Genomic DNA, 27,424 nt, shown 5'->3' on the forward strand with positions numbered 1-27,424 from the left:
AGTTTGGTATTAATACTAAAGAAGAAACGATGACCACAATACTGTTGGGACAGGGGTTGAGTGGAAGGAAACGAATAGAGAACATAATTTCTAAATTCTCTGGATCCCAGATTTCTGGTGCCACGAAGGCTAGATGGACCCCTGAAACCACTGTCTGAGATAATCTTTAAACTAGAAGCTGAAAATACTTCCTGGAGCACTAAAAACCAAATAGTCTAGCTGAGCTAATCTAAAAAACAGGTCTGTTTTGAGCATTATGCTTGCTTAAGATCTCTCTATATGACATCAAATTGACAATCACAAGTCAAAAGATGAGCTAGTAGCCTTGGGCACAGAGTTTATGATGGAGGAGGAACAACTCAGAAAAAGAAGGTGGTTGTACAACTCAAAGAATCTAATTGATGCCACTGTGTTGTATATGGAGAAGTGTTGAGTGGGCATATGTTTTGCTGTGTGTATTTCCAGCAGTGGGGTTGGGGGAATGTTGTCAGGTATCACTAAATATTCCCTGTTGAGACCATTTTGAAATAATCTGAAGATACTTTGAGTAGATATTTTGATAATTTACAAATACTAATAGACAAAAGTTAACTTAAATGTTTAAAAAATTAAACTCAGCATTTCTTAAATTGGTTGCTTTTCATTTTTTGACACCCAATTTACAAGGTCAGCGGTTCAAAACCACCAGCTGCCCCTTGGGACAAAAATGAGGCTTTCTACTCCATAAAGAGTTACAGTTTCAGAAACCCACAGGGGCAGTTCTTTCCTGCCCTGTCCTGTCACTGTGAGTCAGACTTGACTCTCAAGCAATGAGGGTTCTTTTTGGTTTTGTTCTGATAGTAACATATTATTATTTTGTGACCAATACATATTCATTTGTGTATATGTACAAATGTGTATGTCACAGCACTTACCATTACATGTTATATACAGATTCATTTTATACTATTTTGCTTTCTTTATTGCTAGCTGTGACCCACTAACTAACTTTGAGTTAATGATCCACAAGTGGATAGCTTTCCATTATTTGAAAAATGCCCTAAAGGAAGTGCTATAAGAACCAAGGAAAATAAAAATGTCGGAAGTCCTTCTGGTCTGCCTGGCACTGTTTTGTATTCAGCGACTGATGTCATCCTCAGCTCTACAAAGGAATTAAAACACAGAAATTACCGTATATACTCAAATATAAGCCGACCTGAGTATAAGCCAAGTTACCTAATTATTACCTGGGAAACCAGAAACACTGATTCGAGTATAAGCCTAGGGTGGAAAATGCAGAAGCTACTGGTGAGTTTCAATAATCAAAACAAATGAAAATAACTAAAAACAGACATCAGTGGGGTAATGTATTTAAATATTTATTTTAAGTAAAAAACATAAATAAAAGTCATTTAACATTAGTAAGCTAGCACAGTAAGTGGAAAATAGGCTCAACAAAAACAATAAGGTACCAATAATGATACTTTAAGAGTACTATTCCCTGAGCTCAATCAGCAACCAAGCTAAAATGTAAAGAGTTAAAATCCTTCAAAACTGGATTCCTCATCATCATCCATATCCCAGTGCAGAGCATCAGCTGGTGTGAGGTCATCATAGACGCTGTCCTCACTGAGATCACCGTCATCACCATCACTGCTGTCATTTTCATACAAAGCGCAGTCTTCACTGCCATCCATAGCATTACTAATACTACATTTCTGGAAGGCACGTCGCACCATGTCTTCTGGAATGTCTTCCCATGGATCTCGAACCCACTGTGCTATTAACTCTATGTCAGGCTTCATGAGAGTTCCTCCTTTTGTTAGTCGGGCTTGACCAGATGACATCCATTCATGCCACATACTTCGAACACGGTCTTTAAAAGGCTTATTCAAAGATACATCCAGAGGCTGCAGTACAGATGTAAGCCCACCTGGAATAACGGCTAAAGTAACTTTACTAGATTTTGCCAATTTTGTTATGTCCTCTGATAGGTGGGCTCTGAACATATCCCAAACAAGTAATGATGACTTTTTCTTTAAGGCTGCTCCTGGTCGTCGGTTCCAAATTTCTTCCAGCCATTTTTTTGTTCCGTCTTCATCCATCCAGCCTTTAACATGTGTACGCACAGTAATTCTTGGTGGGAAATTGATCCTTTTAGGCAAGGTCTTTCTTTTAAAAATAATGACAGGACGCAGCTTAGTTCCATTAGCCAAACATGACAGAACAACTGTAAAGTGTTGGGTTTTTTTTTTTTCATTTCCTGTGGTTTTGAGAAAAATGGTTTTTAATCCTAAACTTGCCACAGTTCTGTTGCTTGGAAGATCAAAAGTCATGGCAGTCTCATCCATATTCCCAATATCTACCAGGTCATAATTATAACTCCTTCTTTGTTTTATAATAAATGACTGGAATGATATATTTTTTTCTTCAAGGTCTTGTGGCAATTTCTGGGAAATCTTTGTTCTTTGTCTCAAACATACCGGTAGGTCAAACCTATTCATGAAGCGGGTACACCATCCTGCGGACGCAGCAAATCTTTCAATGCCTGGTGCTTTATATTTGTCATCCTTGGCCATTTGTAGAGCACGTATGTGGATTCCCATGTGGGTTACGCCGTAAGCATTTTGACAACACTCCATAACCCATTTATGCAATTCACTCTCTAGAGCCCCATAAAAAGACATTAAACCAAAAAAATTAATAAGACATTAAACCACGATGAGCTTTTTAAGCTTTTGGAACCTGTTCCAAGTCAGCCTTCATTTTCTGCCACTCCCTCACTTGCTTCTCGTCAACAAAGAATTCCCTACTTGCAATACTATTATTGCTCTCTTCTGCTCTTGACACAACCTTCATTTTGAAACCAGCCTCATATGACCAGCATTTTTGTTTTGGTTCAAGAGCATCCATTTCTAATAGGATAAAACAAGAAGACTTTGAAAAAGAACTTTCATGATAATGCTCCTCCGTGACTTGTTAGCTGGGAGGGGGGGAGGGAGGGGGAATCCAGGGAATGCTGTATGTGAATTAACAGAGACCAGAGGGGAGAGACGGAGCGCAGCCACAGACAGACACATCCTTACCAGTTCAGCTGCAGGTGTAAGTGAATCACTACGGGTGCTTCTGTGAATTGGAGCCATCCACGTCATAGGACGACTCTGATTGGTTAGATGTGAGTAAACAAACATTCAAAGCCCTGCAGTGTCAGCGCGGCTTTGAATGAATAGCGGAGAAACAGCAATCACCCACGAGATAACAGGCGCTCCTCCCGTTACCTCGGGGGAGAGGGGGCACCAGCAAGATGTTACACCTCGCTGGGGTACCACTGACCCGTGTATAAGCCGAACCCCAGTTTTTCAGCACATTTTTTGTGCTGAAAAACTCGGCTTATACCTGAGTATATACGGTAGGTAGCTCCCTCAGTGCATAACTGGGGACCTGGGATTCAAGCCTAGGAACTCTGGTCCTTGAGGTTCTGTTTTTACCACTGGGCCATGCTGCCCTTTGTTGGTCCCACTCAGTGTACTCAAAAGAGCAAATCATGAAGGCACCTGTTTTAAACACCATGGAGTTAAAAAGATGCTTACCCTCCTCGACACCAGTCGTTTTGGTTACTATGAATCATGTACAGTTGCAGAAAGAGGAGGCTGGCTGCTCCTGTAAAGAGTTAGTCGCGGCAATCCACAGGGTCGCTTCTACGCTGTCCTGTAGGGGTTCTTGGCGTTGGCACTGACTTCGTGGCAGCGAGTCAGAGTGGGGCGTCTGTATGGTTGCTATGTACAGCATTTTGCTCCGAGTTCCAAATACAGGCTCCCTGGAGGTCAGTCAGTGCTTGGGGCAGCTTGAGTCATATGCTGACTACTGCTCAGAGTCTGGTAATGGCCACTCTGGGCAAAGAAATGACCCCTGTGAAAGTACTGAACAGCTCTAATTCTTAGCGAAAACAGGGATAAAATCAGACTGTCTTATGAAAGCAAATGCCTATAGAGAGCCGACAGCGTCTAAGAGTCAAAGCGCATCCTTTGGTTGAAGGGGAGCCAGATGAGAAGGCCTCACTGCTCCCCAATGTCTAACCCTGGGCCACTTGTGCGGTGGTTTCCTTGGCATGCTACGTCTCTCCAATTGGATACAACATGGGACTGAAGTGTTTACATAAATTGTACTTAAATTAGTAAAGATACTGCAAAAAATTTTAAATTAGAGTGCTGATTTTATTTCCATGAGGGTAGAACACAAAGAGGAAGAAATGATTTTCAAACTTCTCTTTGAGCTAAATATAGACTCCTCCCTAATTTATAAATAAGCCAAAAAGTAGAGGTTGGTTTGTGTACAGGTCTGGGGTGGGGTACATGGGTACACACCATTTTCCCTTCCTATTTACCCTTACCCCACCCTACTCAGTTTATCTTTACAACTCCAGGTTTCCCGTGAGATGTCAGAAAAGCCAAGAGTTGACTTCCCGTACATAAGAATGGAGATTAAGAATTCAGTGTCATACTGGACAAGTTGAAAGTGCTACAATAGTGAATTTAAAATAGTGGAGTTAAAACTCTCGAAACTCACACTTCAGCAAGAAGACATTTCTGAACTGGGTCATAGCAACCTCCTTCTGCATACATAGGAGAGGAGACAGGGCTGGCAGGCTGCTGCCCCCGTTGTCACTCTCAGGTTTGTAGTTAGGTGCCCGTGATTCCATTTTCAAGCACAACTGTCCCCTGAGGGCTTTCTGGCCTATAATTTTTAAGGAAGGGAAGGAGCTTGCTGGCAAAATGGCTCGAGCTCACCATGGGCGAAAGATCTGGCGGTTTGAATTTGTAAAGGGGCCCTCCGAGGAAGCCCGCGGGGACAGGTCCCCTCTGTCACAGGGTGGAGACGTGTAAAGTTACCATCAGTTCATAATAACCTTTATGGAAATCGAGCGCCAGGTCTTTCTCCCTTGAGCCACTGGATGGATTTGAACTGCTAACCTTTCAGTTAGCAGGTGAGCACGTAGCCATGGCGCCAGCAGGGCTCTTTATACTAGGGTTCACAGGAGCCGAGTTCAGGATTTGAGCAGCTTTGCTGTGCACAGCCCTGCTTCGACAACTAACTGTTTCTGTAAGGCTCCATCTGATGGAGTTTGGAGCAGAGTATCACCTGCACCATCTCAGGGCTGATGGGAAACTTAAAAAAATCCTTACCAGCTCATACCTTCTCTGTGCCAACTTTTCAAGCTAGGCACTGCATTCTTTCGAAGCTTTAATAGCCTATAAAGCATTCTTAATTGTACGAAGGAGGAAAGAAGCCTGCTCACAGCCACAGCCCCAGAAGCAGAGCGAGGGGCGGAACCAGGCCTCTTGGGCCCCAGGGAGCACCGCCTTCTCCTTGTGTGGCACAGTCTGCCTCCCTAAGTGTGGCAGCTCAAAGATTCAGAGCCGTTCCCCCTGGAAGATGGATTCTTAGGTCTCTACTGGCGAAGGGATTAGATTCCATAGCTGGGAAGATAGGAGCTGTAACTCAGCACCTAACTGGATTCATTTTTTTGTTTTTTTCTAAATCATTTTTTGGGGGGCTCATACAACTCTTATCACAATCCATACATACGTCAATTGTATAAAGCACATTTATACATTCGTTACCCTCATCCTCAAAACATTTGCTCTTCACATAAGTCCCTGGTATTAGCTCATTTTCCCCCTCCCTCATGAACCCTTGATAATTTATAAATTATTATTTGTCATATCATATACTGTCTGGTATCGCCCTTCAGCCACTCATTTGCTTATTAAAAACGTCTTAAGTTATGAATTCCCTGGAGAAGTGAATACATTTCCATCTCCAAGGGAATAGAGAAAATGTGAACGCCTTAGGGCAGCCCTAATGTGCTAATGGTTTGAAAAAGACTCCCGCTTCTGCCTGCCCTCGGCCCTGGGCTGTTTGGAACTGGAGGCCTCAGGGCTCCTGGAGTTTCCTTTGCCTTGAGGAGAAAAGGGTGGGAACCCCAGGGCTGCACAATGGATTTCTGCAAAATGATAGTCCGCATGTTCCCGCATCTCCCACACTGGCACCAGGGAGCCGCACTGCTCACACGGCACCGGCTCTTCGGCGTCCAGGAGACTCAGAGCGGGCACTGCCTCATGAGGCGCACCCAACGCTGACGGGGTGGTTATGAAGCGAGCGTGTGGGACCTGCTCGGAGCCGCGTGGGTGGGTCCTTCCTGGGTTCAACACCTCTCCACAAGCCTGCACACGGCCTGGGGAATCAGTCAGAAAGTGGTTTGAGAACCCTTGGGGGCTGGAGCTGGGCTTTCGTGGAGAATAGGAAACTGAAGGATTACTAAACTGTTTGTTTTAGGGCTTCCAGACTCTTGCTTAAAGAAGGGCTCAGTCCCTTTAGCCTGACTGGTCTGTTAAGACAGTGCGGGTTTGGATGGCGATTTGGTCACGGGGCCTGGGTGGTGGCGGCCAGAGGTGAGAGAGAAGCTTCTTTGCCTTTCTGCTTCTCTGCAGTTTTTTGGAAGGCGGAGTCCAGAGAATTGGGTGCTTTCTTGGGGGCTGCTACGGACGGGCCACTCCCCTGGGTCTGAGCTTCTGAACTGGCACGTGACGCCTTTGGCAGAGAGCTTGGGTCACTGCTCAAGTCTGCTACCTTCGAGTGTTTGTAGTCTCTCTCGGACAGCATTGGTCAGATCTACAGAAGCCTCATCGATGCTGGCACGTTCCATCACAGCAAAGCGAGACATTACTTCCATCACTTCAACACTGGCTTCCCCCCGGGCCTCAGGAACTCGTGCCAGCAGCGGGCTGGGACACAACTTCTTCTCATCGTTTGCCCACGTTTCTAGTGACCCCGTGAGCACGAGCTTCACAACTCACTGCAATTATCCCCCCACCCTTCCGAGATTTGTCCTGCGCAACTGCCCAAGGCATATTCCTTAAGTGAGGGTTCTGTGCTCGCTCCACTTGGACAAAAGCAGTCCACGTCCCCAGAGCAAGCCCCCAGTCGTGTCCAGGGTAGCTGGCGGCCACCCTCAGGACAATACCAGTGACTTAACTTCGAGCCCAAACTTGTTCCCAGCCACCGCTTTAACGTGAAGGCCAACAGGCAGCACGAGAAACAGTGCTATGTTCTCTTACCGCGGTGATAAGCACCTGTCAGAACTGTCCCAGGCAGAAGCCATCGCTGGGCGTGGCGGCCTGTGCAAGGATGATGGACGGGTCTTGAATTTCTTGTCGCCTTTCCCAGGCTAGTCCAGTGGGTCTGAACAGCAATCTGTGGAAATGGACCCGGAGGCACCAAGGGCCCCTGCCCAGCAGGCGTTCTCACGGAAGGGGTCCAACCCAGGCCCAGGCCCTATATGGCGAGTGCTTCCAACAGATCCTATACTGTACATTTTAACCCAGGAAATTTACAACGGTTTCCGACCTCCGTTGGAGTCTTACTCGCTTGTTCATTTAGAAAAAGGATTCCCCATAAGCTTAAAGCAAAAAATCATTCTGTACACCATTCAAACGGAAGAGGCTTTTATTTGTAAAGAAATGAACTTACAACAGATCTACAATATATTATTGTAATATAAACAATATAAATAAATGAGATCCTGTAGGCCCACTAACTCTTCCATCCAGACCCACATGAAGCAATGTTGTAACGATACTCTATGTGAAAATGTGCGGGTAACAAAGGTGCAATTACAAGCAGGTTTAAGCAGCAGAGTATAAGGTGCTTTAATTTAATAGTTAATGTTGCCATCGACAAACATTTAAATGTTCAATTTTACTTCACTTAATACAGACACAACAAATATGAAAATCTAAACTCCGTACACATGCGACTTGTTAATATGAAAGTGCTTTCTTTTTTAAAAAAAAAATACACCAAATGGACAATATTTTTACATAGATCCTGGTGTGCTCTTATCATGTAAAATTAACTTCATGGTTTTTTGTTTTTTGTTTAAGGTTCTCCATTTTAAAACTGTAGCTATCGACACCAGTCTAGGAACTCTAATGCTAAGGGTGCTAAAACTATTCCATTTCTTGTTAGGAGGGCTAAAATACAATGTTCAAGCAACAGGAGACTGTACACATAATCTCAACATCTGTGTCCTGTGAAGAGAAAGACGTGCTTTCTCCCCCTGGTGATACCTTTGCTCATTCTGGCCGTACCATCTTGAGGACGTCATCATGTACGTCTCAGAATAATGACGAGGAACCATGAGGAATATGAAAGTTAACGTGTTTGAAGCAATTAAAAATAAATAACCACACAATTTGCCTTTGTTAATTTTCGAAATTTAGCAAGGAAGAAGACAAAAAGCCCTTTTCAACAAAGGTGTTTGCAATGCGGGCCATCACTGTGCACAGCCGCCCCTCCACACCATCCACGTGGCTGCCTTCACCGCCAGAACTACTGGCCAACTCTGAACACTGCCTGCAATCCCTGTGGCACCTGGGCCCCGCTCCAGGGAAACACACAGCAACGCAGCTTGAGTGCAAACGGCCAGCGTGGACCTACATCTACGTCAGAAACGCGGCATCGTCCAAAACACTGTCTACACCCTCAGGTCACTGTGCAAAGTTTAAGAATACACACACAGAAGGTGTTTATGCAATGGCTATTTTAACAGCATGAGATACGTGAAATGTCAGGTATATTAGCCTGTTTTAGAAGTAACTTTTACCAAATGTCAGGTAACTAGTGTTTAAAACCCCTATCTGGCTCCATGGGTTTCGGTTCCTCTTTTCAGTTTGGCATAGGCTTATTTGGACATTTTCTTGCTTTAAAAAGCTGCAACAATTGTGTCTGACTGACTCTTTCATTTTGTATCTTTATGGGGACCTTCATATGTAAAGTTGTGTCAAGAGGAATTGCAGTCAGAGTCACAGACTCCCAGAGCACGAAGAGAGAGACCTTGGCCCAGTTCAGTCCACGTTCCTCCTGGCACCGTGCACGCCCCAAATACCAGGCCATTCAAGCATGGGACTCATTTATGCGGCCAGGTCTGCACTTTAAAGAACACCCACCCCTTTCCTATGTGGTACGTTTGCATCAACCTTAAAAATACAGTAAAATGCAGGCAGTTTTCTTGCTTTAAAAACAATCCTATCCCAGCAATCTTTTGTTGTTTTTAGAAGTTGCTACATTGGCAATATTCAATATAAAACCTTTGAGGTGCAAAATGTTCGATTAAGTCAATACCGCCTGCTTCCTATTGTTGGGTCACTCCCCTGGTATAGCAACACCCCCGGAGCAGACTAAAGTGCACGATAATGCCATCAGATACTACCTATTACAGCGGTCTGGCAAGTCCTGCCCCTACTCTCGGAACGTCGTTGGCACAGAGCTGACTCTCTCAGGTGACGTGTTCTAGGGACTGTGGTGGGATACCCGCAGACCCCTCCCCTAATCATGCATGGGAAGCTTTTCTTGACACTTTTCTCGTTCCTTCACTCACATACAGCACACACTGCACACAGGGAAGTCCTCAGCGGGTCTGCCAGAGGAGTGAATACTGCAGGGACAGAAATGTCCAGATGCTTGGTGCATACTAGCAAGTAGGTTTAGAAAACTGCCCTCATTGGCCAAACTGGGTGAATCTTAATTCTTAGAGAACAAAGACTGAGATCTTGGGAATAGACACTTAAGTATCTTTTAGCAAAAGCTCTTTAACTATAAACACTGAAGCGGTAGATGGGAAGAGAGAACTACGCAGAAGCAACTGGAGGAACGCCCCCACTCGGAGCCTAGAATCAAAGCTTTAGAACTGAATGGTTCCTAATGATTTAAAATAAACAAAAGTCTGAGTAGCAGAGTCACCAGACGGTACATATGGGAGTGAAGGCGGACGCAAAAAAACGAAGTAACTACCGCCCCAGGGTGTCAAACAGCGAACCAACTGGCCTCCAGGGCAATGGGTTTCTTCTTCACTCTTCAAGTTAATTCACGATTTACATGTATCTACTGTTGACTACTCAAGTAGCTTATTACTTTTAAGAAAGCAATCTAAACGAAGACTTTAAACAGGTGACACTTCTGGTTTACTAGAGGCAAGACTTAAAAACTCCTTTCTAAAACAGGTGGACGTTTATTTCACAAATGTCAAAGCCACGTGGCTTTTTATAAACACCAACTTTCTACCTCAATTAAAGTGCCACTGAACATGGGTTTAAGATTGATTAGTGGTGTGTGCAGTATAACTTTTAGGCCAATAAACGATGGCTGTTCTCAATCCCTAAGACACCTGGACTCGCTTTAAAGAGTAGGTTTAAAAGGACTTGCTAGATTGCTCTTGTATTTAAAGCTGTACCATGTTACTATATAGCTGTTTGGATTTCTTCCAATTAAGGTTCATTCATTACTACTAATTTTGAAGACTGAATTTAGAAACACTTGCACAAGTGTCCTTTCTCTGGATTCATATGGAATGCCCCCGTATCACAGAACAATAATGGTAACTTTGGAAAGACAGTAGGAAATTTTTTCTAAAGTGTAAAGCATTAGCCCACAATCTCATTTTGTACTGCTTTTCTACGCTTCTGAGATGAAAACTGTCACTTTTGTTTCCCATTAAAAGTACAAACGCTATAAAAAGGGAGTAAGTAATAACATTTATTGAAAAGCTTTCCCCAAAGGATCTACAAATGTGGACCTTACAGCGGAGGAGGGTGTGTTTAAAATGCCCTCCGAAAGTACAGAGAGCTTCTGACCGATACAGAAGGGAGGGGGCAAACTCCCTTCGAATCTGCTTTTACCACAAAGTTCAGAAAAGTACTTCTGCTGGGATAGGCTGGTGATCATTGTATTAAGGCTTTACAGCTTAAACATTTTCTTGTAGTTTAATTTTAAAATAGGTTAAGTTCTACAAACTACATGGTAAAACTTTGAAAATTCTTAGAAATTTAGGAAATGTTTTCTCAAAGGAGAGAATGTTATTTAAAACTTCTTAGTTTCAGAAAAAGGCTTGTATTGCTGCTATGAAGGAAACTGTATACTGACGTGTTTTATGAATCTCTAACACCAGAGGACGGTCTTCCCAAGGAAATGCCTTTTTAACGATGTACAGCTTAACAGGCTGAGATTAGAGTTCAGTAAATTTCAGCATGCTTACTTTAATCCTGAATTTGTGCTTATCTAAATCGAATCACAATCTTGGTGATGAAATCAAATGTCCAAGTTTTACAAAAGTCCAACCTTGATGAATGTGGTGAAACCCCTCGTGCCCGCCCCGAGTCACACTCCTGCAGGGAAGCTTGTGCTGACTGAAACCCAGACTCGTTAAGCCCCGATTTCCCACTGAGGCCCAACATGACAAATGAAATACTATTTTTTATTTCAAATGCCTTTCTTTATAACAGTCTACAAGGCTGATTCAATTGTGATATCTGAAAATGGGATTTTTCTAGAATTCTGATTATACAACATTACCAACATCATTAGAGCTACGTAAAGGGACTTTGAAAGTTTGGCAGAAATTCCATTTTCGATCCATTTTTCCTCCCACAAACTTTTTGAAGCTCCTTCATCAATAGTTCAAAGGGCAGGGTCACTCGACAGAGAGAGCAAGATACTAAGTGAATCATGACAAAATAAAAGCTGTGCCCTGTTTGTCACTATAACTGATGTCCAACAAATACACTCTTACTTTGCACTGCTGATAACAGCGATGGCCGTGTGACCTCAGTTCACTGTACGGGCCTCTGGGGGCTGAAATGCTTCTCCTTCTAATCCCCTCCTCCTCGTCTTAAATTAACTCTTTTATTATGTGGCGCACCCCCACGCCATCCCATGCCCTCTCCAGCCCACCTATTTTTATAGATAGTGGGCCCAGCCCACCTTTTGCATCCATGGGCCAGTCTCCACCGGCCAGGCCTCACTGCCCTCTCACTCAACGTCTCTCACTGAAGACAGTCTACCTGCAGAGTCCTCGGCCAGGGAGAGGACAGTGAGGCGCGAAGAGCACGTGGGGCCCGTGGCGCCATCAGGTGATGTTCCCTGCCAGGCTCTGTTCAGACAGCATTTGCTCTGGGACTCCCCACGGGTACAAACCTTCAAACCAAAATGTCTCTTGCAAAAAGGCGTAGCCGTGTGTCCCGACAGGAGTTCATTTCACCCCGGGCTCTGGCTATTAGGCCAGCCTCATTTGCATACACCCAGAGTAGTTTGTAATTCCCCAAATGGTGGCCGCTCATCTCTGACTACACCCAATTCTGACTTGTTACAGGGCCAGCTCTTTGAGGCATGGTCACAGGACTGGCTTCATACAGTGCTAGTGTTTCAGCAGACCCAAACCAAAAATACACAGTGTACACCTGACAGAGAAAATAATTTCTACGAAAAACTAAAATACTCATGTCAAAAGTGCATACAGTCACGCTGAAGTGGGCTAGACCAAGTGAAGTGGCGGGCTTCCTGCCTCTCTCCCTCCCTCCCTCCCTCCCCCACACTGCCCGCCAACATTCCTTGCCACTCACCCCACCTTCTCGCCCCCGAGAAAAAACAAAAACACCAACTTAGACGATGCCATGAAAATGGAAAGTATCATGGAAGTAGGTGACAGGTGCTGGGGCGGCGCTGTGCCCGCTGCACCGCTGTGCTTTACCTACAGCTACATTAAGGTCAAGGAAAAGGTGAAAATTACAAACCAGCTCACTCAAGTTAGTTTCCTTTCCCAGGAAAAGAAGGGCTTAAAAGTAAATGTCAAGTTTGTGTTTCCCTCCCAATGGGAAAAAAAAGTGCATTAGTTAATCAGAAAATGCTAATTTAAAGAGAAAAAAAAAATCCCTCTACCCATCACTCTCTCCTAAATCAAAAACCCAAGAAACAACAAAAAACCAGTAATAAAGAAAAATCCGCACCACCCTTCTTGCCTCTTTCCCCCAGTAAATTGCAACAGCTGTGCTGCAGGCTGCGGTGTGAGGTGGACAGCAGGCTTGGCATCTACGTGGTCATTCAGCAGAACGGAAGCTCTGAAACCAGATGAAGAAAGCAAAGGAGCTGCTTGTAGCTAACCCAGATCACTCGGAAAAAGCAAGTGTCTTCGTGGGGTATGTTCTGAGTGGGGACAACAGGTGATCTAGACTGTTCTTATGATTACAAATTAATGATACATCAACTCTGAAACAGCAACTTCTCATGAAAGCCCATCCTGGATAATTAACACTGTAGTCAGTGGGCACGGGCCTTTGGACAAGTACCTAATGACTGGTCCACGAGCAGGTCAAGAAAAGGAGGACCTGCAACACCCTGCAGAGAGAAGCCTTAAAGGCCACTGGTAACACAGTGATGGTCCACAGTCACCCTGCGGGAGTCAACTAGTGGGTTACCTCGGCGGACGTTTTAACTCCCGGGAAGGGTTTCCTCTGTGCAGCCCACCCGCACTGGGCTATCTCCCACTAAGGCTTGGGGCAGGTTTGTGTTCTGAAGTTGACAAGATGGTGAGAGGACACTGTATTCTAAAGTCAAACATCTGACAACTAATGAGTGAAAACTGACTGCAGAGTGCCTGCCTTGCGTTGAAATGTTAATCCCACATTTGAAAATGGGACATAAAGAAATATGTAACACAGATACAATTTACTGTAGGTCTGGAACATGAGCCTTGTATTAATTATACTTTCTAACCCTACACATAACTATTAGCAAACATCTTTTTCTCTTAAACAGTGCTACACAAAAGAATCTCACAAAGCATACATTCAAACAAGAGGCATCTAAAAGATTAAAAAAATTACCCGCTGTATTTCTGTATAAAAATAATCAACAATCTCTAATGTACACAAAGCCAAAAGATAAATATCTGTGACGTCTTCATTGACATCTTTAGTCGTCTTCTAGCTCAACACAATCTTTCTGCAAAGAGCAGTGGAAATGACTGAACCTCCGGGACTCCCTCCCTCCCGACTGCACTTCTGCCAAGTGTCTGTGTGTGTGCCTTCAATTATCAAAATATCTCACGATGCGGTGTAGAATCAATGATACACAACAAATGAACCGAAACCTGCGTCATCTTCACAAATAAACTCTCTGACATCCAGGACTAGAAAGCTCCCAGAGCTACCACAAATGACTTTGTCTAAGCATCGTAAGTCTAACTGCTCAGTCAAAGATTTTGCTTTAAGATTTTTCCTAAAACATATTTGGCAAAATGAGATCCTTCCTCCCAAGAGGTATCACTTGGTAAGTGCATTTCAGGAAACATGCAAGGGCTTAAGTAAAGGAAGAAGGAATGTGCATGCTAGCCAGACCCAGTGTGTTCAATGTTTGGGCTAACCAAGAGCCATCCTGTGTCTTCACAAATGATTTCCTTGTCGGTAAAGGCTGGGCACTGGTTCACAATAGAATGACCATCAGTGCAGAGGAGCACAACAGAGATATGAACAATAATTAACATGAAGCAGTACTTTCTGAGAGTCAAGTTATTTGGAAGCTAGGTTTCATTTTGTAGCCAATTCAACAGAGACCTCCCCTTTTGTCCGAGTTGCATAAAGTTGAAAACAGTACGTTAGCAGACTTGCAGACCATTAATGTTGCCTGAATAATACTTCCATTGTATGTATTTCTTAGTAGGCTTCACCATTATAAATCTCTCCTTGGGTGAAAACGAGCAAGACTTAACAGTCTTCATTTTACATCAGGGTTTCTCAACTTTGGCACTACGGGCATATTAAATGGGTTAGCCTCTGTTGTGGGGGCTGCCTGCGCATTGTGGGGGCTTTAACACCCCTAGCTTCAACCCACTAAATGTTCGTAGCAACTCTGCCCCTCCCAGCCCCAAGCCTTACCCGGAATGACAAACTAACATGAAAATGTTTCCAGGTGTCGTATGTCCTCTCGTGTGGGGAACCACTGCTTCCCATGTACAAAAAATGAGAGAACACCAATATACAGTCAAAACCAAAATCTCAGTCAAATTCAGAATACAGACCAACTTCCAACTATTGGCTTCCAGATCAGTATTGTTCATTCTAGAATGCAGTCCTTAAAATAGGCAGAGCATTTGCCTAAAGGATGAGTTTGTTTCAAATGCACACTGACACGTGTTTACAATTCCAGCCACTGGACTCCTAATTGTTCGTAACATGACCTTTAGAAAAATAAGTAAATAGGATACAAAACTGTATAATAAAAACAAACCAGAAGAGGAGAAATTTAAATCATTAAATTACTTTTCAAACGATTATATTAATGCAAACATTACTTTCAAAAAATTATCTAATACAATGAGCTTGTTTGAAAAATATCGTGACCTGCTCTAACAAGTCTCTTATGATTTTGCATGAAACCTGTAAAATGAATCTCACTAATGTTGACTAGTTATTAAAACGTACAATGAATTATTTTACCTGGAGAAGAAATGCCAACATTTATTTGATGAAGATATCCCAGTGTGCTGGCTGTCTACCACCAGGGTCACATTCTAGGCAGACTCAGCCTTTCTTTACTTTGTCAGTCTATTTGAGAAGAGTACAACTGTACTGGCCGCAGGGCCTCACAGGCCTGTTACGAATCCTTCAGAGAGTTGATGCGCGCACAGATCTTTAGGGCTGGGCCCAGCTTGATGTTCATGGCACTCATGAGGTGGTCTTCTTTCAGCAGAAGAAGGGCCTGTCCATCAATCTCCTGTGCTCTGAACTCATCTGCAATATCCTGGCAGCCTGGAATTGAAGCAGTGGAAGGAAGTTAGAAGTGACACCCAGCAACCAGGCGTCACGTTCAGTCACTCTATGCACTCACTGGGGCGAAGTCTGAAATACAGGCTGAGACGGGAATGGAATTTATTACGGTAGTCTTGGGGTTCACTGACCCTGAAGGAAAGTAAGAATTCAAAATCTAGGAAAGGAAATTTAATTGGAATTCTTATTCTAAGGGTAGCATTATAAAATTATTCATTAGTAATTAATTAAATCAGTATAAAGAACATTTTCTTCATGGAAAGGACTATGATGTCATCCCAAAGAATTCCATAACATACAGCAGGTCTGGATGAACTAGTTCTAATGCCTCAGGAATGTCACTTTGCTTAGCAATCGCCTTGACGTCAAAGGACTCAAACTCCCTGCCAGCCAGTCGATGCCCCGGAGGCTCCCGAGACTGCTAACTCTTTACAGGAACAGAAAGCCTCGCCTTCCCCCTTGTAGGAACTGGTGGGTCGACTCTGACTGCCGATCTTGCAGCGCGCAGGCCAGCACATAACCACGATGCTGCCACGGCTCCCGCTAGAGGAAAGCACAGTGGAACGAGACACAGCGCATCCCGGGCAAGTCAGAACCTGTGCAAGGTGGAAACGGGTCAGAGAGAAAACACACACTTTCCCACCAAACAGGGACAGGCCAGCGGCAAGGCTGCATTCTGTCAAAGGCGGACAACTAGTGAAAAGCAGCACCACCAGGCAGGACTGACGCGCTCTGCTTCTCACAGGTCTCACTGAACGCTGTTCTGCCATTAAGTAACAGCTTAGAAACATGTTCTCAAGGGCCAGGGTGTCGTGTTCAGTATTACTTGTACGGCTAGTCTAATTTAAAACCTTCGATTGATAAGCACGTCGAGAACATGTGTTCTGCTCACACAGAGCAGAGCAGAGCCGTCAAGATTACTGTTCTCTGCCACACTGACCCGTCAGGCAGCACGGCGTCACCTGTGCCTTAACTCAGTGGCACTGCTAGGAACCGCCTTGTCCTAACGTTTGATAAGAAAACACATTCTCATTGAAATGATGAGTCTGCTGGCTAATCATTTTGTAGGTTCCAACCAACCAATGTTTTAATCAGCAGCTGAAACCAGGTACTTTAGCAGGCCACAAGGTTCTAGCATCCCCTCTGCCTGCCAAATTTTGCACATCCAGGTTACTCAATAAACTTCACCTTTGAGGTTAAAGAAACCAGTTGGAAAAGCAATGCATTAAGGAGCCAAAACTGAAAAGAAGGTGGAAAGTGTGAAAGTTTCCTCATTAAGAGCAAAATCACAGTAAAAAGTAACAGCATCAAGTCTTCTAATTTTATTCAAGTCAGCATTCTAAGGGAAAACACAGACAAATAATGAAAAGTGAAAATGGTTATTACAACTTTGCTAGAATGATTATCCTTTCTATTTGCAAATTAATCACCCTCAGTGCACGTAACACACAGGTGCTAAAAGGCAATTTTAAAAACAGGTGGACTATGATTGACAGAAGAGTTACCTATAGGAGTAACATGAGCATGTCTTCCTGTGTGTGATTACGTGGCACATTTTCTTTTGGTTATTTCTTTTCCCTAGCTCCCCTGTGTGGTGTGTCTTTCCTGTTTCCCACGTCCCAGCCAGCTTTGTAATTCATTTTAATAATTTCCCAGGCTTTTAAATATTGGTGTTTCAGTACTTCTCTACAAAATTTTATGGTTTTGCCCATTTACCACCAAAAAAAAACTATATAGTTAAAATGGGATTACTCACCACAGAAAAGCCCCTTTCCTTTTCCCAGAGGTAGCTCTCAACCAAACTGGGTAGACAAAACTGACTAATCTTGCATCTAGTTGTGACTTCATCCTCCTTTTTATGAAAGAACTAATATTCTTCTCTCTTCAGTCTTACTTACAAGAACACAGGAAAGAAAAGAAGAGAGAGAAAGATAGAGTAGGACTTACTTAGAGTCAGAAAACAGGATCATAAGAGCTACATTTGGGAATAGAAACAAGGAATTTTCCATGAGGAAAATACATAGTACGTTTTTGTTCTTTTTGTGTGTGAGAGATTCCTCTCAAATATGTTTTGTAGCTGGACAGTAAATATATTAGCAAAATAAAGTGGTTTTTGGTCAATAGCATAATCGAATAGGAATACATTATCATTGACATTTTAGATAAATTTGACAACTACAGAGAAGGGTGGTTACATTAGTATAAAAATGAGAAAAGTTACTTCAGAGAAAAAAAGAAAATAAGTATATTTCTAGAAACTTTTTAGGAAACAACCCTAAGAGTGCTCACAGTATATGGAGCTAATGTTCTGGAGTTTCTGACGTTAGCATCTAGTTCTATGAACTACGGCAGCTCTAAGGGCCCACACAAAGCACACACCCGCTGAAGTGATGCCCGCCCCCGAGTCCCCAAGCCCTGCTGGCTGCGGCTCACAGTCACTCAGTGCAGTGCAGCTCTCAGTCTGGCGCAGGCCTGTGCGCACAGGTCCCCTCGACCTTGCCAAGCATCCGGCATCACCTATCCAGCCGAACACCACAACCCTACCACTCCCAACCTTGGAGCATCTCGCATGAAAATGGGACTGAAAAATAGTGCAACAGTATCACCTGCCTCTCAATACAACAGAGAAAAGGAAGTCCCAATATTATTATGGAAACAAGGAAATAGTCATATTTTTTAGAAAGTAGTCTTTCTTATGCCTACCAAGAAACTAGATCTGCAGACTCACAGATAATACAGAATAAGCAAATCTTTGCAAATGGTAATTCACTATAATAAGTAAGTTAAAGAAAACAACCTAAAAGTACAAATTGTGCCTGTATTGATCATTTTGCTGCATTAAAAAATTAGGAGAAAATAAATTTTCACTCTGACGAGAGTTTTGAAATTCAGGGGTGCTACATATTAGCTCTCACAGAGTCCCAAGAGAATGGAGCTCAAGATGGCAGCATACAGAGAGCGGAGCACTGTCGGAGGACCAGAGATGACAAGTGACCCAGGGAACACATGAGTCACAAAGATGCTCCTCTGATAAGAACAGCTTGGGGACAGGACAGTGACTACTCAGAGAGGATGAAGAAAGCACTCAACGGGAATAACCAGAATGGGCTCAAAGAGAGTTCAAAATGAACTTATGAAGATGATTTCTGATACAAGATTTACCATAAGCTGCCGAGATTTTACTAAGAGAAAAATGTTGAGAAAGAATATCCAAATAATTACAAACATTGGTTATTTGGTCTGCCACAGCAAGGTGGAGATAATTTCATTAGAAAGAGAATTATATTAAGCAAACTGGACAGGTGAATTCTAAATGAAGAAGCACACCCCTTTTATTGAATGCAATGTTCTTTAACTGCCAACAGCATTGTTGAGAGGAACCCAATAAGGCAAACAAAACTTTTCTAACTCAAATGAAGGAATAAGACTTTGTTCTAATACAGCAACTAAGAGTGTTAAAGCAACTGGGTACAGGGGAAATAAGAAAACTAGACCTGAAAAAGCTCCAGGGAACAAAGAATCAACAATATCACTGTGCTGGCAATTACCTTCTTCAAGCAAAAAGCCAATGCCCTCAGACCCCAAATGGATGAGAAATACTTTCCCCAAATGAGATATCAGGCTCAAAATAAGCCGTGTCCATTTGGAAGATTCACGCTGTTTTAGAAACTGCCAGAATCAAAGCCCAGCCACAGGTGACGGTAGAAATTCATTGTTGATTCTCAAGAGGCAGGCACCAACCTCAAAGTCAACTTTTGTTATTTTATTAAATATTAAAACCACAACCAGCGAAGACTCGCCATCCTCTTAACACATGAGTTTTAAAGCAGATTCTAAATCCACATGGTTTGATAGCTATTTAAACCCTATGTCTTCTTAGACATGTGCTTAAATGCCTTCCCCATGAAAAATGTATGCCCCTTTAAAACATGTCCTTATCATTCTTTCAAAAGGACCAGAAAAAACCTATTTAGCATTTTAAAACAAGCTATGAATAAACAGACAAGAGCACATCCCTAAAGGCAAACAGCTGACACGGCTCTCTAAAGCAGTGATTCCTCTGGAATATTCTCTCCACTGTCGCAGAACATTCACTGCCAGTTTGCTTTGGGACTTTGGTCACCTTCACAGAAAGATTGACTAGCGACAACAGCTAGGTTACGTTCAGTATGTCTGGTAAACAAATCCAAATTAGATGAATTCTTCTGAAAAGCTGTGTCAAGAGAAATGGTATGATTCACAATAAAACAAAATAGAAGAAGTGTTAAAGCACAACAATAAAATCATCTTGTTTTTCCTATTCATAAGGTCAAAGTGTTTGATAAGATTTGCCAACTTAAAAATATACATTATCTTCATACACAGAACTGTGGGTAAGCAAAGGTACAGCTGTCTCAAACAGCCAGCCCTTCAGAAACAGGGAGCGTGGAAGACAATTCTTGCATTGAGAAAAAATAGAAGGTGAAGACCTAGGTTGTTGGAAAGACTACCAAAAAGAGAACTAAGCGCAGGAAAACACAGTTACTCCACTACTGCAACAGTCTCATAACTGAATTTTCCACTACGACTTAAAAAGGTAAAACTTCAAAAGTGCCCTTGATGTTTACTTATAGCAAGGAATCCAGAATGCAGCTTCTTTAAAAAGAACCAGCTTGATTTTAAAAAAGAATATCAAAATTTTATCCTAGCCTAGAAGGTCTGCATTAGCTTTCAAAAATGTTTATTTAAAAAAAGTCTCTCAGTTCATTTTTTAAAAGTTAAATTCGGAAACCAGGAGGAGCTAGAATAGGAAAATCGAAGACCAGAAGGAAGTGTCTGATTCCGTCTCTCTACTGACCTCCGAGAGAAATCAGACTGAAGAGGAGAGAGCACCTTTAATATCTTCACGGCTGAGCTGTCACAGTGGAAGCAGGACTAGTCAGTTTTTATCGACTTGGGGGGTATGAAAAAATACCCAGTTGTGCTGAGGGAATAAGCAAGAGGAAACAGATCACATTTCAATAGCAAAGGCCATTTGACTAAAATAGATACAGCACGTTCCTCATCCTTTTGGGCAACAGGTGCGGGCTGATCTAGCATCATTCCTGTGTGTGAGTGCACAAGACAAACACTAGGCTGAGGCGGTGAACTACATACCAGGCAGCGAATGGATGAAGGCCCAGACATCATCAATGGTCCATATGGATGGCTCTGTTTGTGCGACGGGCAGCAAGTCACTGTTCTCTGGCATTTTCCGGATCCTCCCGTCCCGAAGCTCACGCTCTCGTTCCCGCTCGCTCTGCCTGCGCAAACGAGTTGTCATAGCAGATGGCACAGAATCTTCATGAGAAGCCAAGTCTTCTTCTGCAGATGGATAAGTAATTGGAAGCTGGAAAATGTAGTACAAGTAAAATACAGCATTGCACTTTCCTTGCATTTCTGAAAAGGGTATTGTATATTGAAACAAGGTTTCTACAGACCTGCCTAAGGAGATGCTCTCTTGCTGCCCCATCAGGGCCACTCGGACGACGGCCACGATGCCCAAGACTTTGATTATCAGGCTTACGATTCCAACGACTAAGTGCAAATTTTTTAGAACAGCTAACATTGTACCTAAAAATTTCAAGTAAGAAAAAAACATTAAATGGTACATGGAACATGGCATTTAATATTCAATTATGACTTTAAATTGCAACTCTGCTACATATTCAGTAGGGACGTCAATAGCTCTTAAAAGAAGCCAAAGTGTTCAATGGATTTACTTATGCTGATGGTAAAACCATGGCCCCTGTGCATATCGTATCTTAACCCAGTACTGACTGCCCTTACCAAGGTATTGATGCTTTCCCCAATTAAGTCTTTTTTATTTTTAAATAGTTTTATTGACATATGGTTCACACATCATACACTTCCACAGTTAAGTCGTATTAAAGAGTTCTTTTAAAAATGAGTTGTGCAGTCAGTTCTAGAACATTTTCTTTGGTAGTGGGAGTTTTTATGCAAAGTATAGCAGCAAAATAACCCTAGTCCCAGGAGAAATAAGTTTTGTACTAAATATGTATACTCAAAGAGATCATTTCTTAAGTGATCATTTCTGAAAAGATTAATGAAAATGGATAGAATAGTAAGGAGAGGAAAATCTCAAATAACTAGTAAAATATTTTTCAAGTATTATTGAAAGTGAAAATATTATCTCAAAGTGAAAATTGAAAGAGGAGACTACCAAGTTGCACTAGGGATTCATTGCTCTCACTATTCAAAAAGTTCAGAAGTACATAATTCTACAGTTCTTCAAAATTGGCTAAATGGTTATTTTCATTTTATCAAAACAGATTGCCTAGTGGTTGTGGACAGAGAATCTTTTCTTTTTTTTTTGCAATGTCAGGCAGGCAGGGAGGGAGGGAGGGAGGGAGGGTGTGGGTGTGGGTCATGGACAGAGAATCTTATAAAGCATGATAAACATTTTAAAGAGTTCTATACCATTTATAGGGTTCCCAACCACTAGAACAGAGTTGATGTCAGCTCATAGCAACCCAGTAAGGCAGGGTAGAACTGCCCCTAAGTTTCATTGGCATAGAATTTCTATATTATACAATTCAATAATTCAATCACATCAAGAACTGTGCAAGCATCACCACCATCCATTTTGAAACATTTTCTTCATTCTTGTAACTCTTTGTTATTAGTTTCCCAATTCCCTCAACCCCCCCAACCATACCTAAGGAACCATTAATCCAGTTACTATCTCTGTAAATTTGTCTATCCTGAATTTCATATGCAAAAACACGGTTGTTGTTTTTTAAACAACAACTAGCAAACTAAAAGAGAAAAGACTCAATTGAAAAGACAGAAAATATCAGAAACTAGAAAAAAACGTAATGACTCATGAGGGAGGTCAAATGGCAGGGGGCTAGTGTTCACCTAACTGCACCGGCAGCAATCCGGTTTGCAATGCGCTCTGCAGCACAGCAAGGCTGCTCCCATCCCTGGTCCATGGACAGAGGGGCTCACCAGGGTTAACCTGTGTGTATTTCCCCTTCACTTTTTCTCCCTTTAATTTGCAGCCTCATTCACAGGGGCAGATCCCTAGGCTTACTCACACCCGTCAACTACGAAGGGAGGGATTTGCCAGAGGCTTACTTCATGTGGATTTTGGACTTCCACTGTCATCCACCGCCTTCTGCAGACCAAAGATTCACCATTTAGGCTCTGATACAATTCCCTCCCTTAGATTTGTATGACATTATTTACAAGCTTTGGGTAACTCAGGGTGGTATGCTTCTTTCACGTGGACTTAGTTCATGCCTCACTTTGATGGCTGCTTATCTGAAAACAAGCCTTTAAGACCCGGTGGTAGTTACATAATCTGGTGTCAATTTGAGAGGATTATGAGTGAAGGGGTGGAATCTGGCCTGTCAATCAAGATATAACCAATGTGTGGGTATGGCCTTTCTCCTGAGAATTCTGGGAACTCTGGATTTTCCTCCTAGGAGGCAGGAGGCATCTTCTCACTCCCATTGGAGACGCTCTACTGAGAAGACTGACGCCCTGTGAGACATCCCTGAGGAGAAGTCACATGGACCAACCCTGATGCAGCCAGAACCCTGGACCTGGAGAAGCCATGTGGAGATCCACTGAGATGCTTACCACACCACTGGAGCGAAACTTTCTACTCACTGGCCTGTGATCGTCCTGCATTAGGCGTCATTGCATGTGTTTCATGAGTCTGCAGAGGACTTTATAGACTGGTATCTGACATATGGGCTAATATCAGACTCATGGGCTTGGACTGGACTGGGTTGGGATGCTTTCTTAATGTACAATTACCCTTTATATAAAATTTTCTTATACACATATGAGTTTCTATGGATTTGTTTCTCTAGTCAACGCGGACTAACACAGACCCCAAATGCTAATTCTTCTGATAGCTGGGCACCATCTACTTTCTTCACCAGCTACCATAATCATACGTTCAGTGATCTCTATAAAGGTGATCCTCAAGAGGGCCATGTAATAAGAACCAATTGATCTTAGACTGGGGCTAGAATTAAGTGCCAATCTCAAATCCACTCATGCATCTATGGTTTAGATGTGTCTCTGGTTCACCTTAGAGGCATCATTGTCATTTCATGTCAGAGATCATTACCAATCACCCCCTGGGGCATCCCTTCCACCGCCAGCAGGTAATGCTGACTCATAGTCATAGTGACTCTATAAAGCAGGGTAGAACTACCTCTGTGAGGGAGCCTGCCTGCAGAGCTGCCTGGTGGTTTCAAACTGCTGACCTTGTCGTTAGCAGTCCAATGTGTAACCCACTATGCATTGACAGTGTCATTAATTTGAACAGTCATATCAGGCCAGCTATGAACTGCAATACATGAATTGTTGACTTGTACCGGTTGAACTCTTAAATAAATGGAAGGACTTCTAGCTCATTATGGGAGTAGAAAGCCCCAGGTTTCTCCCTTAGATTGGCTGGTGGTTTCGAATTGCTGATCCTGCAGCTAGCAGGCCACTGGTAGCCACTATGCCAACCAGGGCTCCTTGGATTTTTGTAAACCCCTAGAATGAGGGCTCAAACATTTTTAAGGATCCACATTAGTCAAGATTGTAGGCTTTGTGGGCCACATGGATTCTTTCACCAGCACTGCAAGACCACTACTGTAGTACAAAGGCAGCCAGATACAATATGAGGGGAGTCCAGACTGCTATTGCTAGTCTGGTCTATACATACAGCAGAACCAGAATTTTTGGTTTATTCTAACAAATATCTGTTATTTGTTGTTTTGTTTTAACTTTTTATTGATAATGTGTGTTTAAATGTGTCTCTGTGATCAATGAATGGATGGCTGCAGACAAGTTCTCTCAGTAATACACTTGCCTTAGTTTCTTTATGGTGCCTTAAAAACAAGGTATTTTGTTCCATGGGAATAAAATTATTTTATGACCAGGTCTGTTAACACAATTATAACAAAACTACTCCAAACTCATTAAAGCTTTGCAGCAATTTTATGGAAATGCTGACCCACAAAAAATAACAATTTTTATATGGATCTAGTGTTTTAAGAAAGATGGGGAAGACCTCAAGGAATGTCAACTTTGACGAATAGAGAAACTGTCTGAAGTCCAGAAACCGGTGGAAGAAGACCATAGAACGACCACTGATACAATAACTACTGAAGCCAGGATCTCACACGGTTCTGCTTTTTAAATTTTAAACCATTATCTTGGTCTCAGCAAGCTGTCAGCTCAATGGATGGCAAAATGTTATGTAAAGACCAGCTAACTCAAATAGCTGATCTTTCCACCAGACTTTTAAGCAAAACTGAAGCTAATGAATACTACTGTATGGAACGAAGAGAGCAACTTCCAATCATAACGAATGGCACGGGGATCTGCTGGGCCAGTTCATTTCAAGGTACAGAGGTAAGCAGAAGGTTGGAGAGATTATTGGGATCCCAGAGGGGGAATTTGGAGGAGACAAGATAAGGTATTATAATGTGCAAAAATGACAAGTAGAAAACCAAAAAGGAAGAGCACGCTCAATGTGTTTGAAAAGGAAAGAACTAAAGAAAAATTCAAACCTAGACTTTTAACTCTGAAAGATTCTATGGGCAAAACATTCAACGATGTAGGAAGTATTCCAACAACAACAAAAAAGATAGAAAAAATATACAGTCACTGTACCAAAAAGAATAGTGAACCATTTCAAGAGATAACATGTGATCAAGAGCCAATGGTACTGAAGAAAGAAGTCCAAACTGGACTGAAAACAGTAACCAAAAGCAAACCTCCAGGAGTGGGTGGAATACCCACTGAAATAGTTCAACAAGCTGATGAAGCACCAGAAGCACTCACTCTGTGACCCAAAATCTGGAAGACAACTCCTTGGTCAACTAACACGGCAATCTCTATCTTTACCCATTCCAAAGAAAGACGGCCCAACAGAATGCACACATTATAGAACAGTATCACTGGTATTACACACAAGTAAAGCCTTGCTGACCATCACGCAACAACAGTTGCAGCAGTGCCATGACAGGGAACTGTCACAGGCTCAGGCTTAAAGAACAAACAAATCTGTCTTGGAAGTAGAAGCAGATTGCTCCAGAGGCAAGGATGACGGAAGTTCATCTCCCGTACTTTAGACATGTTGTCAGAAGAGACCAGTCCCTGCAGAAGGACATCATGCTTGGTGAAGTGGAAGGATAGTGAAAAAGAGGAAGGCCCTCAATAAGATGGATTGACACACGGCTATACCAACAGGCTCACACAGAAGAACAGTAAGGGTGGCACAGGACCGTCCTGTGTTGCACAGAGGGTCACCAGAGCGGGAACTGCCACGCAGCCAACAATGACAACAGAAACAACACCCCTCTAGAAAAACTCGCCTGAGAGGTAAATGAAGATGCTTCATTTCACACTGAGGTCTCACCAGATGACCCAACACTCATAATTCAACCAACAATTCCTTTAAGACTATCTAAGCACACTGAAATTCCTCCAAAACCTCTTCTACACTACAGGTATTTGTTAGAACAACACTCTGCTCCTAGAACCAAATTCTGTGTTTCTACCTAGTGTTACTGCAAGAAAAATTACCATGAGAAGGTGACTACAGGTAAGAATTCAATGTTAAGTGTGAAGTATTTTCAAATAATTAAATGCTTAAAATATAAGCATGCTCCCTAAAGTTCATGGGATTTTTATGTTTTAAATCCATTTTTCATTGGATTTTTTGAAGTCGCTTCAACTCAGAAGTTTTCATCACTTTGAGGTAGAGCCACTCAAACCAGGAAAGACCATGAGAATGGCAGCTTGACTACCGAGAAACCAATGAACCCGTTTTCGGAGGTAATACTATTACTTACATAATTTATGTTTTACAAAGTTTAGTGGAATCCATCCAAATAAAATGTTCAAGCAAGATATTCCCTAAAAATGTACAATCAAGATCTTAAATTCTTTCAGGGAATCATCTTTTTTTTTCTTTTTTAGCACAGAGCAAATTTCAAAACAATCAACCTGTATGAATACTTCAAAATTAGTGATAAATAAATAGTTATATAATTAGGTCTTATCATTAAAAAAATCAGAGTAGGTTTTTTCAATGAAAACTAAACTTGGAAATTATAAAATTAATGAAGAGGCCAAACATTTATTTTGTTATTTATACTATCAGTCTCTAATTTTACTAGTTGCTGTGGAGTTGATTCTGACTCACGGCAACCCACTGTGTGTCAGTGCAGAACCGTGTTCCTTCAGATTTTCAACGGCAGATATTTCAGAAGTAGAGTGCCACGCCTTTGCTCCAAGACACCTCTGGTGGGCCTGGTTAACAGCCAATTGCATTACTCGTTTGAATCACCAAGGAGTACTATTTTTTATCTATAATCCCAAGCCCACTGCCATCAAGTCAATTCTGACTCATGGCAACTCTATATAGAGTTCGCAAGGCTGCAACTCTTTACAGGAGCAGAGACTCCCAACTAGCTCCTGCAGAGCAGTTGGTGAGTTTGAACCACTGACTTTCTGATTAGCAGTCCAATGCTTACACAACAGCACCAGTGAACTCTCTTATTCATCTATAATAAATACCGTGTATACTCGTGTGTGTATAAGCCGAGGTTTTCAGCACATTTTTAATGTCGTTTTTGTGGTAAAATCAGGTGCCTCTGCTGATATTCGGGTCGGCATATACTTGAGTATATATGATACTATTAAAAATACTGATTTTAAAAAGATGCATTTTACTGTCTACTAAAATCAGTGTAGGGGGATTTATTGCCAAAGCTATCCCACTTAAAAAC

The 27,424-nt window shown here is 42.4% G+C and overlaps 1 protein-coding gene and 1 pseudogene across 8 annotated transcripts in view; both read right to left on the reverse strand.

Moving 5' to 3' along the window:
• Positions 1 to 5,838: 5,838 nt before the first annotated feature.
• Positions 5,839 to 6,642, reverse strand: LOC142446116 (DNA polymerase eta-like; annotated as a pseudogene).
• Positions 6,643 to 13,677: 7,035 nt separating this feature from the next.
• Positions 13,678 to 27,424, reverse strand: part of PHC3 (polyhomeotic homolog 3) — a 78,305-nt gene continuing 64,558 nt past the window's right edge. For 7 of the 8 annotated variants that reach the window (XM_075547016.1, XM_075547015.1, XM_075547013.1 and 4 more), the window contains 3 exons: positions 21,095 to 21,227; positions 20,772 to 21,003; positions 13,678 to 15,617 (listed from right to left, as the gene is read on the reverse strand). In XM_075547016.1, coding sequence (XP_075403131.1) covers positions 15,463 to 15,617; positions 20,772 to 21,003; positions 21,095 to 21,227 — 520 coding nt within the window. In that variant the 3' untranslated portion in view covers positions 13,678 to 15,462. Of the gene's footprint in view, positions 15,618 to 20,771; positions 21,004 to 21,094; positions 21,228 to 27,424 lie in introns of those variants that run through there. The other variant, XM_075547017.1, reaches the window with a different exon arrangement.

This window comes from Tenrec ecaudatus, chromosome 4 (assembly GCF_050624435.1).
Source record: "Tenrec ecaudatus isolate mTenEca1 chromosome 4, mTenEca1.hap1, whole genome shotgun sequence".
Classification (NCBI taxonomy): Eukaryota; Metazoa; Chordata; class Mammalia; order Afrosoricida; family Tenrecidae; genus Tenrec; species Tenrec ecaudatus.